The 18,915-nt window shown below is 38.6% G+C and overlaps 2 protein-coding genes and 1 long non-coding RNA gene across 7 annotated transcripts in view; 2 read left to right on the top strand and 1 right to left on the bottom strand.

Moving 5' to 3' along the window:
• Window positions 1-4,436, top strand: part of map4k2 (mitogen-activated protein kinase kinase kinase kinase 2) — a 72,124-nt gene extending 67,688 nt beyond the window's left edge. For all 5 annotated transcript variants that reach the window (XM_036146100.1, XM_036146096.1, XM_036146099.1 and 2 more), the window contains one exon: window positions 2,413-4,436. In XM_036146100.1, coding sequence (XP_036001993.1) covers window positions 2,413-2,500 — 88 coding nt within the window. In that variant the 3' untranslated portion in view covers window positions 2,501-4,436. The remainder of the gene's footprint in view (window positions 1-2,412) is intronic.
• Window positions 42-13,049, bottom strand: LOC110368127. The gene is made up of 3 exons (XR_004932490.1): window positions 12,452-13,049; window positions 10,756-10,843; window positions 42-629 (listed from the first exon to the last, which is right to left on the bottom strand). It is a non-coding gene; the product is annotated as an uncharacterized LOC110368127 (long non-coding RNA).
• On the top strand, window positions 8,225-16,923 carry LOC105924221 (RNA-binding protein 4.1). Its single transcript, XM_012860097.3, has 4 exons — window positions 8,225-8,364; window positions 13,438-13,866; window positions 14,168-14,889; window positions 15,030-16,923. Exons 2-3 carry the CDS (start codon window positions 13,455-13,457, stop codon window positions 14,872-14,874), a joined length of 1,119 nt encoding a protein of 372 aa, XP_012715551.1. The 5' UTR covers window positions 8,225-8,364; window positions 13,438-13,454; the 3' UTR covers window positions 14,875-14,889; window positions 15,030-16,923.
• The last annotated feature ends 1,992 nt before the right edge of the window (window positions 16,924-18,915 follow it).

Below are 18,915 nucleotides of genomic sequence, written 5' to 3'. Positions count from 1 at the left end.
ATGGGACCTTTCCAAGCTAAAAACAACTTTCTGATCTCAGGGGGCGTGGCTTTAATGACGTTTGACCACAGAATTTCGTAGAGGACCTCACAGGCATCCACCATGACAGGTTTCAGTTTTTTGGTCTTTCAGTTGGAAGGTTATAAGGGATTGAAATTTGTTTTTATGAAGGTCAAGTTCGTGCCTTGGCCACGCCCCCTACACATTTTCAGAAACTCATGAATTCCATAACTTTTACTCTCACGTGCCTCAATGGCAAACAGACCAAGTCATTAGCTCGAAAGCCCTAGGAGAAGTTCGTGAAAGTTTGCAGTGAGTAAAAGTCAAAAAGGGCCCAAAAATGACCTTTGACCCAAAATGGCTGACTCCCTGTTGGTTTTAGGGCATACCCCAAGAGACTTTTTTTTTCATGATTTGGGAAGATCTACCTACATGAATTCTTTCAAGTTTTTAGGACTTACCAGTAGCCCCAACTCACTTTAGGTGGCGCTGTAGAGCAGTTTCGCCACACCCATTTTCAAGGAAGAGATCTGCTTGTTAATTGGGACGGTCTAGCCTCCACTGGCTGCTCCACCGCCCTTATCTTAGTGTTATTCATGTTGCCGGACAACCGAGATGGCGCAAAGCAGCTGTGAAGACAAACAAACGGAGTCCAAAGGTTAATCATATTGCGTCCACTTTAAATAGCTGTACACGGTTTTTGTCATCCCCTTTACATATTCGATATGTCCCACAATATTTTATTTAAAATGTTGCTTTATCATGTTTTATTCTAATTCATTAATCAGCCAAATGTTTAATTCCATGTTGAAATACACCACTAAACAAAATTAATTGATGACAAATACCATTTGTGTATTTTAGTAAGACATTTACCAACTTAAACACTAACCCTCTAACTTTCTTAACAAAGCTTGAATCAATTTATTTGTAGCGAATAATAATAATGAATTAATCAAACATTGATATTAGATATCTAAATCTAAACTATTTCTCATACCGGAAATCCAGCAGGAGTTAGAAAGCAATGTGCTGAGAGAAAGGCATTCTCTCTCGGGATACTGAACCCAAACTCCCTGTGGTCCAAGCACATCCGAGCATTTTTTAAATCAAGGGATATGCCAACAAACCGAGCAGATATTCCGGTTTAACATAGCTCATTTCTCGCCTGAACACTTTTTAAAAGTTACTTTTATGTCACAGAAAGTGTAATATATTCAACTTTAGTCACAGCTGTTCACTCTCCTCCATTTCTTTTCTGGTTAAAAAGTTTTCTTCAACCTGCAATGAATCATGGGATAGGATTAGCAATGAAGGATACACTGGACCCATCCTTCAAATCAGGGAAGAGGACACATTTGTTGGCCACATTTGAAGTAGCCTTTGGAGGATCTGTGAACTGGAACAGCCTGTTGTCTGTGTTTTGATCCTGCCACAAACATGCCACATTTGACATTCCAAATGCCATGCCTTTGAATGTAACCTGAATGTGGTTCTTTTGGTAAATCTCCTTCTGGTAAAAGTGTAACCTACAAGGCAGCAAACCTCTAAACTTAGCTTCACTTAAACCTATTTTGTCAAATAGTCTGGATGGGTGTTCTTCTTTCCAGGTGCAGAACTTGAAAAAGCAAAAAGTCAACAGTACATCTGCACAAGGCTTGTTTTTATCAGTAAATATTCAAACTGTAAGTTTTCCAAAAAGGAATCCCTTTGCTGTGTGTTTTTATCCACGAAGAACAAATGGCAGTTCTTGATGCAGTGTTTTCTGTGGCATGGAAGATCCCAGGTGTCCAGCACAATCCTGCTTCCTGTCCTTTATTCTGAGTTAAAGCTTTCTGCATTTTGCACAGTATTTTTCATAAAAAAGGTATTTCATTGTGGTCAAATCAATTAGGATTTCCCCCTATTACGATTCTCAACCTTTTCTTTCCATGCGCTTTAGCATCTCACCAACGAAATATGTGCAACAGGTATGGATATTAAAGGCAGTTAGGGTCCATCCAACTGATGAAATATATCATCAATTTCCAAACCATCCAGACACAATGATAACCATTGCAATGTGATATATTGTGCAACTCTATTAACACATAAAATAAAGATGATTCAACTAAATATTTTAGATTTAAAGTTTCTGTTGTGAAACAAAAAATGTCATATATATACATATATATATATATATATATATATATATATATATATATATATATATATATATATATGTATGTATGTATGTATGTATGTATATATATATATATATATATATATATATATATATATACACATACATTTGTATATATATATATATACATATATTTGTATATGTATGTACAGCTCCATGTGTAAAACATAACTGACTTTGTGTGTTTTGGATGACAAAGACTTTTCTCCCTTTGTTTCGTTGCTGAACAGAGACATCATCCTTCAGAGTACGCCAACTGATGACCCTTCTGCACTGAGCAACCTGTACATCTTGACTGGTCATGAGAGCAGCTACTGAGCTGGAAAATGGATGTCCTCGCTCTGAGTGGCTTTGAACAAAATTCACATTGTTGTACCAGCTTAAATGGAACGGGTATCATTTCAGTTAAGGAGTGGTGTTGGGGGAGACATAGGGAAAGTGACCCGACATAAAAAAAATCTGTTTGATATTTCCAGTTCTTTTTTGGACAGCGTGTACTGCAATCTTTTTGTGAACACCACGTTTGACCAGGAGGGAGAGTTTAGTTGTCTGATGAATTGGCTCTCTATCCAGAAACTGATGGGACATAGCAATAAGGCTTCTTGATCAGAAAACTGCTAAAGCTCCCTGTGTAGAGCTGATATGCACTTCCACCAAAATGGAATTAAATATCTCCATATCACAGACAATAATATCTGGGATCCGTTCAGTATTCCACCAATTTAATGGTCTTCTGGTTTGCTGAATGTTTCATGTTATAGAGTGTAATTGAATCTGACATGTCAACTACTAGATGGGTAACATGAGCATTTTCACTGAAAATGGCCAGTACCACAAAGTGATAATTTGATACACATGAAGAAGAATAATGGATATGAGAATCATTACATTTATAAAGAGCTGGGAGTTCTAGAGAAGAACCTGGGGGCTTAAGTGCTGTGCTCAGGGGTGGAGTGATGGTGTAACAGGCAGTTTTAAAAGCATCTGACAATCAGTCTAAACAGTGAGTACAGATCAGACCCAGAGGATGCCTCGTGGATGCATTAGAGAGCATGTCTGGCTTTCATGGACTCTTATATACCAGGCAGTTGCTCGCCTATATGTTCCAGCATCTTTGTGCAAGACTATTGCTCCAGCTGCAGACATATGTTACCACTCCTACCCTATTGCGCCCATTCTCCATTTAAGTGGGTTCTAACCTGGTGCTTATCTTGGCCAAATCAGTCTTATGTGTTATCAAATGGAACACTGCTGTTGATTTACTGCCAGACTTTAGTACTTTTAAGGGTAGTCATCAACAGCGCCCCATACACTTTAAAACTATGTAGTGCAATTATGTCTACCAAAACACAATACTCTGCCAAATTACTAGCCCACATTTAACAGTGAGCATTTTGTATCATTTTATGTGATTATAAAAGCGGCTGTAATGGATGTCTTCATAACTAGCCAGATTCAGCCTTTGAGATAGGTTGAGGACTTCATCAGGTCAGCGATAAGCTGCTGCTCCTCTCCTTTGAAAGTCAGGTGAGGTGTTTCAGGTATCCGATTAGGATGGGTTCTTGGTGTCTGAATGTTTTCGGGGCAAGTCCCAATGAGAGGAGAGCCTGGGGTAGACCTAGAACTTGCTGGAGGGACTATACTCCTTCTGGTCCGGGATTGCTTTAGGATCTTAAACTTAGTACTCCATCTTTTCCAAATAATTATCATTTCACAAAGTTAGAAATACTTCCATCCAGATTGAGGGGCAGCTATTGTTACCTCTCTTAGGTCACTGCTGTTTTATTTCCTCCTTTGTATTTTCATAACATACTTTTTTTTACTGTTTTAGAGCAGCGAAATGAAATTTTTGTTTAATAAAAATGTATATATATTGTTCATAATGTTCATAAGATTTTGCAGATGGCCAGATGATCTAAAATAAATGACCTTAAAACAGAACTGACTTTTAACTCCGATATGCATTTAGGTTCGGTAATGAATTACAGTATAGTTGTACCTTGGTAGTCTCAATTCCACTACACTGCAATTGTCTGTGATAGTGTATACAGATATTTATGTTATTTATACTGTAAACTATATTAACTCCCCCTTTTTTGACACGTACTTGGGAGACACAGTATGAATGTGTATGTTGTTTCAAAATGTGTTTTGAGTAGAAAATTGTATGTATATAACAACTGAGAATGCTCATTTAATGTTAGAGTATTTTTAATGTGAAAAAATAAAGATTTTTATGTCCTCTGTCAATTAAGCAGATTGAATGTAGGCACTTCATTCTCCGGGGGCGGAGCGCAAATTATGTATTCACAAAAAGAAGGTTTAAAATCATTCTCTGTGGGAGCTACAGGCCTGTAAAAATTCCAATCAATCTTTGCTGTTCGGTCCTAAGGGCAGAGATTTGTCAGAGTTTTATTCCTGCTCTCAGCCATAGACATTATATTCTCACCCCCATCTGTCCCTCAAGTTCCTGGGGACTCGCTTTATCTATTGGTTGTCCCTCATGCCAATTATTGCTCACATAACGCCTGTGTCCATACTCTTTCCTTCTGAGTTTCCGCTTGCTGGCTGCGCATGCGCACTTCTAGTGTTTATGTATCCGGTTAGCTTAGCAGCTAGGTTAGCAGTTAGCCGTTCATTGTAGCTCCCCTGCTTTCAGACTTTGAACATGGCTGAGAGTCGCATGAAGCGAACCATGTTCATGTTTATGAGAAGACGGAGAAGGCCACAGTAGAAAGAAATAAGACCAGAGTGGATTTGGGCAATTTTTAAGACGATATCTCCCTGAAGAGCAGAAGAGACAATTAACTGACCAGAAAAAAATCAAACACATCAAAAAACAGACTCAAGAGAAGGGAGAGACATCCAACAAAACCTTGCTCAGAACAAGATGAATGTCTGTGTTTGGTGTGTGTGGAGCCCTTCTCAAAACAGCTGCCCCAACAAGACATGAGTCCACAGTGCTAGAAGTGGGAACACCAGGATCAGACACCAGAACAGCCAGTGTATATGTGTGAAAATTGTGACTTAGAAAGTGTGTAAAGAAAATAAGAGATTTGAGTAGGCCTAATTCTGTTCTGTTGTGGACAACTGATTCTGTTTTTCAGCTGATTTTTGTCAAGTCCCTGGGCTATGTGATCTCTGTTGTGTCAACTAAAATATCAAATAATCCACAAGCACTCCAAAGGACCAGAAATAATTATATACTGTGTCTTTTTAATCAAATCCTATTTTTATTTTCTGTTGAATTGAACTGTTTTGATAAGATAACAAAAACTTGCTGGCAACAATTATTCTGGGATCATTGAACTGGGTTCAAGGACAATTAAAACAATGCATTTCTTTATAGCTCAGTAACATTTCAGTCTGTTGCCTTTTGTAAAGTCATTTAAGTTACAGGGTTAAAAATAGAGTATACCAATAATATTCTAATAGAGCTTACAACACAGAATGGCCTTTTCAACCTAGAAAATAAATCTGGGACTAGAAAGTTTCAGTGACGTAACAAAATCAAAAAAATAAAATTGTAAATGGCATTTCACAAGATGTCAAAGCAGTGGAGCTCAGATATGAGACTCATTTAGACCGTACAATCCTTGGACTTCCCTGTAGAATGCATTAAAAGATCAGCACAACACATGCGCATCTCACAACACAGCAGGGTAAATAATGGGACATGATTGGTCAGGCAAGGAATGCTGGAGATTGGTACCAGCAACCCCCGCGACCCCATGAGGGATTAAGCGGGTCAGAAAATGGATGGATGGATGGATGGATGGATAGATAGATGGATGGATGGAGGTATTGGATGGGTCACACAAGGCTAGAAATAGCAGGAGTGTTGGGCCAGCATCACATGGAGCATACCATCATTGGTAATTTAGATTTAAAAAAGTTACACAAATTAGTCTGTGAAGAAAAACTAATTTTATCTGATCTGTAAATATGGAACAGTGCCCAACAGCAACAACTTGTCCTGCTAAACCTTCTGGTTAACCTGTAGTTCTTGTATAGTTTAACCATGAAGAACTGATTTTTATACAATTTGAGCATAAAACACTGCTGTTAGCAAAAACCTGTGCTATGCTAATACTAGCTAGATAAAAATCTAAGCTTAAAATTTGGACTCTGTTACTAAACTTAAAGGACAAAGGTTCCATTCAAGTTCTTCAAGAAAATGTCAACTTAAGGTTAACTTTTGGATGCAATAAGAATATATATTACACTAATAAACTGATGCACATCTTCCATCAAACAGTGGCTGAGTGAGGTGTTCCAAAGCTGAACCACATCAAACTTGCAAAGGCAAAAAGGACTGGAGCTCTGTGATCAGTTTCAGCTTTATTGTGTAAACTTCATGTAGACCAGTGGTCCCCAATCCTGGTCCTCAAGGGCCGGTGTCCTGCAACTTTTATTTGTTACTCTGCTTCAACACACCTGAGTCAAATAGTCAATTTGGTTTGAAATGTACTGGGATTTTGTGTTTGGAGAAAATCTTCTTGAGTTTTTCAGAGACTCCAGCAACATATGGGATGACAATGTTTTTCCGTTTATTCTGCTCACCATTATGTTCTGCAGCGGGTCTTTTTGATTTTCTTGCTGATTTGGCAAAAGCACAGTTAGGGTAACCACAGGTTTGGAGGGCATCTTTGATGTGTATCATGTATAAGGAACAGAAACGGCAGATGACCGTTCATACTGAGTCCAGTTCTGCTGGAGGTTTTCCTTCCCGTTAATGGTGAGTTTTCTTTCCGCTGTCACTCCATGCTTGCTTAGTATGAGGGATTGCAGCAAAGCCATGGACAATGCAGACGACTCTCCCTGTGGCTCTACACTTCTCCAGGAGTGAATGCTGCTTGTCGGGACTTTGATGCAATCAACTGGTTTCCTTATATAGGAAATTTTTGACCAATCTGCATAATATGATTGTTTTTGACTTTGTAAAGTGCCTTGAAATGACATGTTTCATGAATTGGCGCTATATAAATAAAATTTAATTTAATTTAATTGAAAATTCATGGCTCCAAGGTTCTTGAGAACAGTAGAGGGGATGATTTTGTACCTGAACTAGGAATCAGAAGAAAACTGTTTGGAGAACTACAATCAGCTGCACCTACCATTATAAATTTGCACACATTTCTTAAACTGGAGGGCAGGAACAGAATATTTGCATAGTATTAAAACTATAAACTATAAAGTTTATAGTTTTAATACTCTATATGAAAGTTTGGTCATATAGAATGCATGGAGCAGGCATGTCCAAAGTGCCTGATCCAGATGGAAACTTTTTATTTTTAGAGTAAAATTATTATAGACAGGTTAAGTTCTTACAACTTAAAATGTTGGGTCCATCCATCCATCCATTCATCCATCCATCCATCCATCCATCCATCCATCCATCCATTTTCTGACACGCTTAATCCCTCATGGGGTCGCAGGGATGTTGGGTACAATACAATGTATTAATCTTTTGATAACCACACTTTTGATATTCTCTTTAATTTCATAGTAAATGGTACCACATCTATTATAGGACTTTAACTCAAGTGCAAATGTGTGTGCGATGAAAACTGTTTTGAATTAATTTATTGAAATTAGCTAAATACAGCAAATGTTTAGAAAGAAATACTAGCCCAAATCCTGTTCTCATTTTGCTGGACCAAAAATAATAATAACACAAATTCCCAATCAAGTCTAACATAATTTGGAAACTGGATGACCATACTTTAACAAAGCAAATGAGCAAATCCCATTTTTAAATTTGGATGTACAGTGATTTGACATCCCTTTCTTTCAAAAATTAAAATGATAAAATTGTATCATTTAGCGATAATTTGTATCGCTTTCATCCATTTTCTGACCTTCAAGTACTTTAGGCTTGACAATGTCGGCCCATGCGCCGAAAAGTTTGGACACCCCTTCCCTGGCGGAGAGTTTAGTTCACAGTTAGAAAATTTTACTTGATGATGCCTGTAGAGTACCCAAGAAGAAGAAGAAGAAGAAGAAGAAGAAGAAGCACCGACACCGTGGTGTAGTTTTCACTTGAACAGAGGGGGGCGGTAATGGCGCTGAAGCTTGGTGGCAAACGTGGTGTGACTAAAGAAAAGAAGGCTAGACGAGCGCCGTTGCGTCATTTTGCCTCTATCCATTCATTAGTGAGAAGGCCTTTCTTACTTATACAGGTAAGTGGCAAGTTTATGGCTTATACTGTGAAGTAAACATGTGCTGACAGAAGGTGGGGATATACAGCTGTTCTTGTAGCTCTGATATAGATGGCTGAACGGAAGTGGGCTAAAACAACGAAACAGTTAGCTTGCTATTAGCTTCCGGATAGCACACTCTCATAGTAATAGAACTTGCTACTATACTCCGTGAGAGTAAACACGAATAGTTTGTACACCAAAACTACTTATGTGTTATTTGCGAGTATTTGAGGAGTCGCGCGCTAGCTTTACTATTACTTTAATAGCAGTCTTGAACTGGGAAGAAGTGGTGTAGCACGTTGGCGTTAGCAGTTAGCCGCGTGACGTGACGTCAAGCTCATGCTTGTTTACGTTTTGGCTTTGTTAAATAGTTTCTTGTCGTGTGAAGGTGTTTCGAAACAATGCTTCAAGCTGTAGTAAACGAAGCAAAGAGGACCGATGCGTAATTGTTTAGAGAGTTCATTATTTAGCCAGGTTCACCAGCAATCCAAAACGCAATATCCGGTATGGTGGCTGCGCGTTTGGACGTTTTTTTTTCCCCTCCTTCTTTATTTAAAACAAAGGCTGTTTACTGAAGTGTTTACCCTTTTAACGCCTAAGCCTCAAAAGCTTCGCCTGGCATATTTCTTCTTTTTACTATAAAATAGGCAAAAAATGTCCTATGACCAAGAACTCTGGCTCATTTTTCCATGATACTTAAACCTTCAATATCTGAAATAATTTTACCATATACTGCGTATTAAACCAATAGAAAAACAGTTTGAAATCAAGAAAAAACGTTTTAATTAAAACACGGCAGATAAATATCAAGAACAGAGAACAGATTTTACATCATAAATTAACAATTTATACAGTATAGAACATTGGGCTATACTGTATAAATTACTGTATAAATGATATATAGATACAGGCTATCCCGGCCTGTATGTCCCACCCCTGCTGCCTCAGCTGTCGGAGGAGAAGTGGACTGGTGTAAAAGTTGTCTGTGTAGACACAGTTGTTTGTGTTCTCACAAAGTAATTTGAGAACTGCTTCATCAAAGTAGTCAAAAATTTCCCCTGGCAGTAGGTTTCTAATGTTGAGAGGGGGTAGGACACCAGGGCTTCTTCTTGGGATGAACCTTAGTGGTTGAAAGAGTCCATGATCAAGGTCTTCTTCTGTCTTCCACCGCAGATGATGTGGTGAACGGCTTTGGTCCCTTACAGCATTAGCATCCCCACAGTCTCTTCCAGCATGAACTGAAATTCTGCCTCCTCCTCTTCCAGTTCTCCCATAGGAAATCAGCTGCTCCTCTGCAGAAATGACTTTAAAAGTAGCAAAAAAAAAAAAAAAAAAAAAAATCCTGCTGCACATAACACTATATAGTAAAAAAAGGCATTTTGAGCTATGCAGGCATATATGCATAGTGTGATAATATATAAATCAAACAGAAGATGTTCTCAGAAAGGTAATTTGCATTAATGACCTGGTGTAAAAAAAACACCAAGATTCAGATTATTCACATTTCTTAATTATTTGTTATATTCTTTGTTATATAGTTGTTTACAAATGTTATTAGGAAGATAATTTGCACTACAAAACCCTTGTGCTGCTACATAAAGTGCTCAAACAATTAAGTATTTATTTTTATTGTTATATTTTAAATGTTCTGCATTGTTTGCTATCTATTGTTAATGTTTTGTGTTTTTTTAAAGGAGCTTTGCACAAGTTAGAAACTTTTTTCTTCTTCTCATACAGGCCTGACATGTAAAATGAGTTTTCCTCCATTTACTGCAGTCGCCTCTACAGGCTTCATTAGTCACTTCATGAGAGAGTGATCAGGGTCATATTTTCTCTGACACGGTGCGCTCTCACTCACCTGGCTACTTTGTTGAGCTGTCATCATTGATGCATTAGCCAGAGAACTTCAATATTTAGAGCTGTTTTATCTCAGAAGACACTACACCTCTAAACAAAATAGGTGTGCAGTCGCAGCAGTAGATGCTTTTCCTCCTCTGCCATGTACGACACTGGTGTCTACTCAACATCTGGCCAGAGGGCGGAAACTTTTCCAGGGGAACTATGCTCGCTTTAATGAACGGTTCTTTTTGGTTTAAATTGACACTTGGGTTACATTTGTTATCATTGTCTCATTTTTCTCATGTAAATGGAAAAAGAAAAAAACAATACCGGCTCCAACAATCGGCCCAAAAAAATCGGCCCCACGTATCGGTTATTGGTTTGCCTGATGTCAAAATAATCGGTATCTGTATCGGCTTTAAACTGTATTGGTCGATCTCTAATCCCATCATGGGTTGCATATATTAAATATAGACAATTAATCCTTTAGTTGTTTAAGGTTAAATATAATAACGTATTACTAGACCTTACCTGATTAAACTGATTTTTTATACTTCATCTTGATTTGCAGCCACATCCTTCTTATGCCTCCCAGCCCCCGTATCGTCATATGCATTTACTAAGAGAGAGAGAGAGAGAGAGAGAGCTGTTTACAACTTCAGTAATCCAGTTGTAAACCTCTTCACAACATTTGAATGTTACAACTTTCTCAGGAAATGTAGAGAAAAAAATTGCAATGCCTTCAGCTCTATTGCTGCCATGAGAAGATACAATGTTGTCTTAGCCTTGCATGTAATAATGTCTTTTAGACCTATAATATTCAAAGAAGAAAAGAAAGCTTAAGATTTAAAATCTAATTCTAAAAGTGAGTGAACCTCAACTTTTGATAAAAATGGAAGAAAAAACTACTAAATACAGGGTTTCCCTTACTGTATTATAAGCCTGATGGGCTGCCAGGCTTTACTTGCCGCTCTGCCAGGCTAAGCGTTTGTTTATTTATCGTGTATATGTTTTTTATGTAAAAGTAACATTAAATACTTGTCAAAATAATTGATGCCTTGATGAAATTGATTCTAAAAAAATAATTTAAAGATCCAGATTTGTATCAAAAGCTATAGAAACTGAGCCGTTCACATCTGCCCATATTGTTGCACTTCTTCCAGCAGCAGCACAGAAGCTTCCGTCTCCTCCCTGCTGCTGCTGCTGGATGTCTTAGTCTGCTAACGTGGAGAACCAGAGGAAAACATCAGAAACACCTTCTTCAGAGAAACTTTCCCAGGCAGTCACACAAGAAAATGGATATTCATTTGGCAGAATAAACATCAGGTTGCCTTGAAATATTGTATAACAAAAGGGGGGGGGGGTTACGCTGGATTTTTAGTGCAGTTAAGTATTTGCTTTTAAAGCAGCGCCTTTTAACTTTTCCAGGTTTGGAATCGTCTATATCTGTTTTGATGTCACAGCCTTAAATTGACCAAAAACTTACGCGGTGCTAGCCTGGCCATCCAGGCTCAGATTCTCCAGTCTGAAACTTAGTGGACCAATCACAGCGTAGGACAGGCAGCCACCACAAAAAATACAAAATATAACCCAGTTGTCAAATTTCATCATCTTTCAGTTTTTTAAGAACATGGCAATGATGAAATCTCACAGGTTTTCTTTTGTATTTTTTTTTTGTTAAAATTTTAATAGCTTGATTAGGCATCATGCTTGCTGTCCTGATGGTTGTAGATATTCTTTGAGACCTGGAAGTCACACTAACTTTAATAGAATCATAAGATCTAGGCCTGTAGCTAATGCTTATTTTAGTGATCAATTATTCTTATTCTTAAGATAGTAATTGGATTAATTGGCACATGCTGCAGGTTTCATTTACCTACTTAAAGTGTTCAGTGTTTCCTATAGGTTTAGAATTGACTTGTGGTGACGGGCAGTACAGAGTGGCTTTGAATGGTAGCTACAGTGCAGCACGGTGCTTGATGAGCAGGTTCACAATGAACTAGTCAAAGGAAGATTTATTACAGAAATCCTCAATATGAACATAAATTAGAAAAAATGGAGTTATCTACATTTTAAATGAATGATTATGAGCATGAACAAACATTTTTTTATGAAATAATACTCAGATATTCTATTGTAAAACTATTTACAAAGTTGACAGTTTATGAATATTTAATCTTTTTAATTTCTTTGAAGGAAAAAGAAATAAACTAAAACCAGTTCTTACATGTATGGAGCGGCTTCAGGGGCTGGTCCATTAGTGCAATTCTCAAGCATGCAGCCAGGTGCTCTCCTGGAGTTTGTCTTGCAGGTCAGTTTTGATCCTGTTCATTGCAGAGAAGTCTCTCTCACAATTTACGCTTGACACACGGATGACTAGTTCTGCTGCAGCAAGTTGATGTCTGCCCACTCATCAAATCTACTGGCCAGCTGTTCCATAACTGATCCTTGGCTTTTGTCCTACCAGGACAGAAAAGAGTTGACGCAAAATAAAAAAAATGTCTTCATGGAATCCTGGTTTCCAGAGAAATTATGCCATTAACAAAACGCTCCGCTGTGTGAATATATCCAGAGACGCAGCAAAACGACGCACCAGTGCCCAACGCTGGTGGTTTGCTCTAATTCTACCTATGGGCAGTCCGTACCTGTCTGTTGTCATTATGTGTAAATGCACAGTTCATCATGGTGTGCTGTACTTTATAAACGCAGCAGCCATATTAGTTTGTAAAGACTTTCCAAGTAGGAGTTCTAACCTCCAGAGCATGGTAACCTTAACTGGAGCTCTCTAGTGCCAACTTCAGTGTCCAGACAGAACATACCGTAAATTCTAGTTCTACTCTCATGCTAAGATGTCAGTATTGGTAACACATGCCAATGAATGATATTGAGTTTTACATCATTTATATGTTGGTCTGATATAGTGTTGACGGGATGCTGCAAACACTAAAACCAGGTTCACATTTACACATCTGTCTGTCTGATTCTTTTGTTTTCCTTTGGGATACCATTAAATGTTTGGACAATATCCATTGTTCATCAGGCTATAACATACCAGTTACATATTTTCAGATGATTGCATCCACATGGTGCTTTGTATGATGTAAACGTAATGTGACTGTCTGATGTTCAGTGTTTTTGCTTAAAGATGGAGTTGTTAGTAGCTTTAATCTCTAACATGAAAACTAACAACTTTTTTTTTTTTTACTCTTCCAGGCTACACAAACGTCATCATGGTGAAAATTTTTATTGGCAACCTTTCCTCGGACAGCACTGCCCAGGAGCTGAGACAGCTCTTTGAAAAGTATGGCAAAGTGTCTGAATGTGACATTGTGAAAAACTTTGGTTTCGTACACATGAACAACCAGTCGGAGGCAGAGGAGGCCATCAAAAACCTCCACCAGACCGAGCTGCACGGCTGGCGCATAAATGTGGAGATGAGCAAAGGCAGGCCCAAATCCACCGCCAAACTTCACGTCAGCAACCTGGGCGAAGGAGTGACCAGTGAACAGCTTCGGGCCAAGTTCGAGGAGTTTGGCCCGGTGGTTGAGTGTGACATTGTAAGAAACTATGCCTTTGTTCACATGGAGACAATGGATGACGCCATGGAGGCCATTAATAAGCTGGACAACACAGCCTTCAAAGGTGAACTCTTTGGCAGGGAAAAGCTCCTTGTCTTTTCTGTCACTTAATGCCAATTTTGGATCCTTTGGTTAGGTTCCTACATGGACTGCAGTTATTCACAAATGGGGTTTCACTGAGTCCTTTGTAAGACCAGTGAGAGTGTTACTGGGAACAATTGACAGACAAAATATCAGCATAACCTGGCTCTAAAGATTATTTTCCTTCGCATTCATTGTCAAATGCCTTTAACATGTTCTAATCGGTAAGACCCTGTTAGTTTCGAGCCTCTCGGTCTCATGCGTGTGTTCTCTTCTCTCACAAGGCAAGCTGATCAACGTACGACTGTCCACCAGTCGGCTTCGCACTGCTCCGGGAATGGGAGATCATAGCGGCTGCTTTGTCTGTGGGAAACGCGGTCATTGGTCAAAAGACTGTCCATCCGGTCGGGACGATAGCTACGGTGACGCCACAAGAAATCGCAGCGTCCCCGGGCCCTCGTATGGCATGGCCGCACCGCCAACGGCTGATTACTCGGTGTACAGTCAAGCTAGTTATGCCGGCGGGTTTGCGCCGCCTCCTCCTCCTGCTCATAGGGTTAGCGGCTACGCCTCTGATCTGGGGGCGTATGCCGGTCAAGCTGCAGGCTCGCAGGCAGTCCGGTCATTTGCTTATGATCGTGACCCTCTCTACGGCAGTGCTGAATATTATGAAAAGTACAGAGCTCTGTCTTATGGCTCAAGCTATTTTGAAGAGCGTCGTTTGCCCTATGCCCAGCCTCCTCCACCTCCCCCTTCCTCTCTTCCCAAGCTTTCATCCAATGTAGATCCATATGACCACCAGCCACTGCCTCCAGCTACATCAGTACCTGCGTACTACGCAGGAGAACCCAGCCCAATCAGACGAGTAGCAGCCGTCTCAGCTGCCAGCACCTACGAGCGAAAACAGCTGTCACCAGAATCTGCTTCCACAAGCTCCTACGGTGCTCTACGGCCCAAAGAACAGACGGCACAGCGTTATGCGCCTTACTAAAGCAGTGGTACCATGGTATGGGCTAAAATAAGCTACTGGTGTAGATATTTTGCTTGAAAAGATTCTTTAAGTGCTTGATTCTCAGTAATATTTTTTCCTTCCTAGTCTTTCCAAGCAGTTCTTGGCAATAACAGAAATGCTTTCCTCTCTTCCAGGTCTGGACTTGTGGGCGTTTTTTCATCGTTTCTTCACCCTCCACAATCCCATCACTGTATGTAAGGTCCAGATACGAATATAGAAGGTATCTGGTTTAGAAATGGGATGCCAGCTACCTACAGAAAAGTCATCCATTGTAACATTGACTAAGTTTGCTTTCTCAAAGGATGAATGATGACATGCAGTTTGATAGGTTTTCAACTATTTTTTTAGCTCTTTTTTTTTTCTTTCTTCAATACATAGGGTAGATTGTTTGTTTAAATTTTAAAATGTTGTTCTGCTTTGAATTTGTCATAAAAATGTTCTGAATGAATGTTTTCTCTTTTTGTTTTTTGTAATGCAAATGTACCATATTGTGTTTGTTGCTTGTAATGCAAGACTCTTATTCTTTTACTTTTCTGAGTTAAAAAAAAAACGTCATTTTTGATATAAAATGAACTATTTTTTGATAATATTCATTGACCTATGAATAGTTTGGTTTTCTCATACCTAAAACAAGGAATGTGTCCCTCTGTGCACAAATTGGTGACCCTAAGGAGTAACCCACTGGTGAGAATTGGAGAGAAACACAGCAACTGGTCACTGCTGACGCTGAACAAGAGAACGGAAAAATATCAAATTGTATCTAAAACAACACAAAATGTAGCACTAAATGATTTGATTGTGCTGACAGATTATAATACTAACATTATATTAACGTTTGAAGTGTGTTTAATTAGAAGTCATAGTTTAATTGAAGGTAGGGTGCAGTAGCCATTCATCTCCTACCTGTGTATTTTTTTCTCTCTGAGCGGTATGCTTACAGGAGGTAATCGGTTATGTGTTAATTTACTGCTTGGAATTATCTAACAGAGTAAGGAAATACATTTCAGGGCTTATGTTCTAAAACTGACAAGATACTGAATAGAAGATTTAATTGTGTTAAAGGTGCTTTTGTTTTGCATAGAGAGAGGTTTGAAGTTTAATTTCATACTAGCTTTAAATTTAAAAGCAGGCCATTTTTGTTTGTCTAAAATAAAGTCTGTTATTTTTGTGATTCGCTCCATTATCCAGTATAAAACTGCTTTTCAGCTGTTGAGTTTATCTAACCAGCCATTTGTATATATCAAGTCGTATTGGATGAGTTTTATCTAGACTGACTTCTCTGTTTCATTGATAAAAAATTTTTCATGTGGACTTTGTTTTAGGATAAGTTGACCCCATGACCTCCTTTTGGCGTTTTTGTTTAAATTTGTTGTAGTTTTGGTGAGCGGTTATGCTGAGCAGCAGTCTTTTGTATTCATTTTTGCAGGAAGTCTTTTTCAAAACAAACATTTTACTCTTGCATGTATTTTGTTTAATACTGCATTTTGTGCTCTAAACACTCTTTAAATTTACTCAAACCTACAATCACGTTATTTTCCATTAACTAATATATCAAATATTAACTAATATATCAAATATTAAACAGCCATTTAGTTTATTGCAAAGTTTAAAGAAAAGGGTTGTGCTTTCATTATGATTAGATTCTTGGATATGTCAGATATTAGCAACACATTTTTAATTCTTAGTATCAAAACTGCACAGAGCTATTCAGCAATATAGGACCATGCATAAACTTCTTGTTTTGCCAGTCATGGAGCCACGAAGGGAATGCTAATGAGTCCCAACACATTTTTAACCCTCCTATAGCCTAGATAGGCCACCAGGATTATTATTTGGCTGCAGGGTTCTTCCAGTTGAGCAAAGTTGGACACTTTCTACTCCAGCTTTCAACATTTGGCAGATCTTCAGTTTAACTGTTGATGTTTTTTTGTTAATTAAAGGGGCCTAGTCACATTCCATGATTTTACAAATTTGTACACCGGTAGCTCACTGATTACAAAGGTTTCCCCATTAAATTATCGCAAACTATTGGCTTATCACATATCTCTGTTTTGGCTCTATTTGTTAGTAAACAACGTTTTTTTTTGTTTTGTTTTTTTTTTAACCATAAGACCTCATGACCGGAGGATGTGGAGCTCAGCAGATCTACATCCATCTGGCAAGAGTCAGGTTAAGTTTTTCCTACTACTTGGCTTCTGCATTATGAAGTGTCAGAAAAGGTGTTTTCTGGAGTAGCCTGCAGAAATCTCTGTTGGGAGAAGCTGATCAAACCACTATTAAATGTCTCATTTCCGTATTAATATAGTTATCAGAGACACTGTTTTTTGCTGCAGTCAATGATTTTTGGGCCTCACGTGGCAACACAATGAGGGCTCACTGTCAGTTCTGAACAAGTTGTATAAAAACAAATTGCCGTCACTTTTTTATACAACATAGGTGACAGAGAATCTTTCAGAGTCAACTGTATGCTGCCCAACCAGGAATGTTTGTTTTACACAACTACTGTAGTTTAATGGGGTTCTTTTAGACACAGACCAACAAGACTAATAAAAGTACTATACAGAATGAAAGTAATCATTTATTTTGCATCAAATTCTGAGACTACAAGCTCTAGTTTTCTATTGATAGATTTTAGGCTTAACTGCATAGATGCCACTCACTCCCTTTGACAGTTCCTTCAATAAATTAAGATTATGGGAACAGGTTTTCCATAGCAATAACACACTGTGTGTGTGTGTGTGTGTGTATATATATATATATATATATATATATATATATATATATATATATACAGAGAGAGAGAGACTGCTGCAATGTTAATATATAAACGACGCAAGAATTTTTGCGGCGATAATTTTTCATTATCGATAATGTTGACTAATCGTTGCATCTCTAATGGGGAACGCTGCTGGCTGGACAGTTGTCCAACAGACGATCAATGACACCTTGCACAAGGAGGGCAAGACACAAAAGGTCTGAGAGAGGCTGGCTGTTCACAGAGCTTTGTGTCCAAGCACATTAATAGAAAGGCAAGGGGAAGAAAAGATGTGGTAGAAAAAAAAGTGTACAAACAATAGAGATGGCCACACTGGAGTGGATTGTGAAATAAAACCCATTCAGAAATGTGGGAAAGATCCACAAAGAGTGGACTGCAGCTGGAGTCAGTGCTACAAGAACCACCACGCACAGACATGCAAGACCTGGCTTTCATCATTCAGGCAAAATTCACTGCATATATGACACACATTCCCAACACTGCTCCTTCACTAAATGGAGATTATGAGAATAACGCGTTTTATAGCATTGATGTGCAGGCATATAAATAGAAAACTAGAGCTGGAAGTCTCAAAATTTAACTCAGAATAAATTATAACTTTCTTTCTGTATCATTCTCTCATTAATCTTGTGGGTCTGTGAATAGGGAACTCCGTTAAACTACAGCAACTGAGTGCAGCAGTAATATTCCTGACAGCACGACATACAGTTGCCTCTGAAAGATGTTCTGTTTCACCTATGTTATAAAAAGCTGCAGTTTATAACACTGGTAAAAACAAGGTGCAGCACAAAGAATTTATTCAGAACTGACCACGAGCCCTCGTCGTGTTATGAGGGATGTGCAGGCTTAGAATATTAAGATATATTATATATTAAGATATATTGACAGCGGCAAAAACAGCAATGCTTGAAAATAGTACATCTGGAAATGATGAGACATTTAATCGTGGTCTGATCAGCCTCTCCCAACAAAGATCTCTACAGAGTATTTGTGCTCCAGCATACAGGCTCCTCCACAAATGAACACGTCTTTCCCGACACTTCCTTCTGAAGAAAGTAGGAAAAACTCAGGGTTAGGCCAAACAACCCCGTTAACGGAGCAGACTCAGGGTAAAGGCTTCTGAGCTTTCTGAAGCAGAAAAGTCAGGGTAGGCAGGACTTGAACCCAGAGGTTACTCTAGATATCCACTAACCCTGCTTTGTGAAACGGCCCTGATCGCACCCAGTGCAAATTTCTCTCCAGGT

The sequence above is a fragment of the Fundulus heteroclitus genome, chromosome 14, assembly GCF_011125445.2.
Source record: "Fundulus heteroclitus isolate FHET01 chromosome 14, MU-UCD_Fhet_4.1, whole genome shotgun sequence".
Classification (NCBI taxonomy): domain Eukaryota; kingdom Metazoa; phylum Chordata; class Actinopteri; order Cyprinodontiformes; family Fundulidae; genus Fundulus; species Fundulus heteroclitus.
The sequence above is the reverse complement of the archived record's forward strand: the minus strand, read 5'-3'. Positions and strand labels throughout refer to the sequence as shown.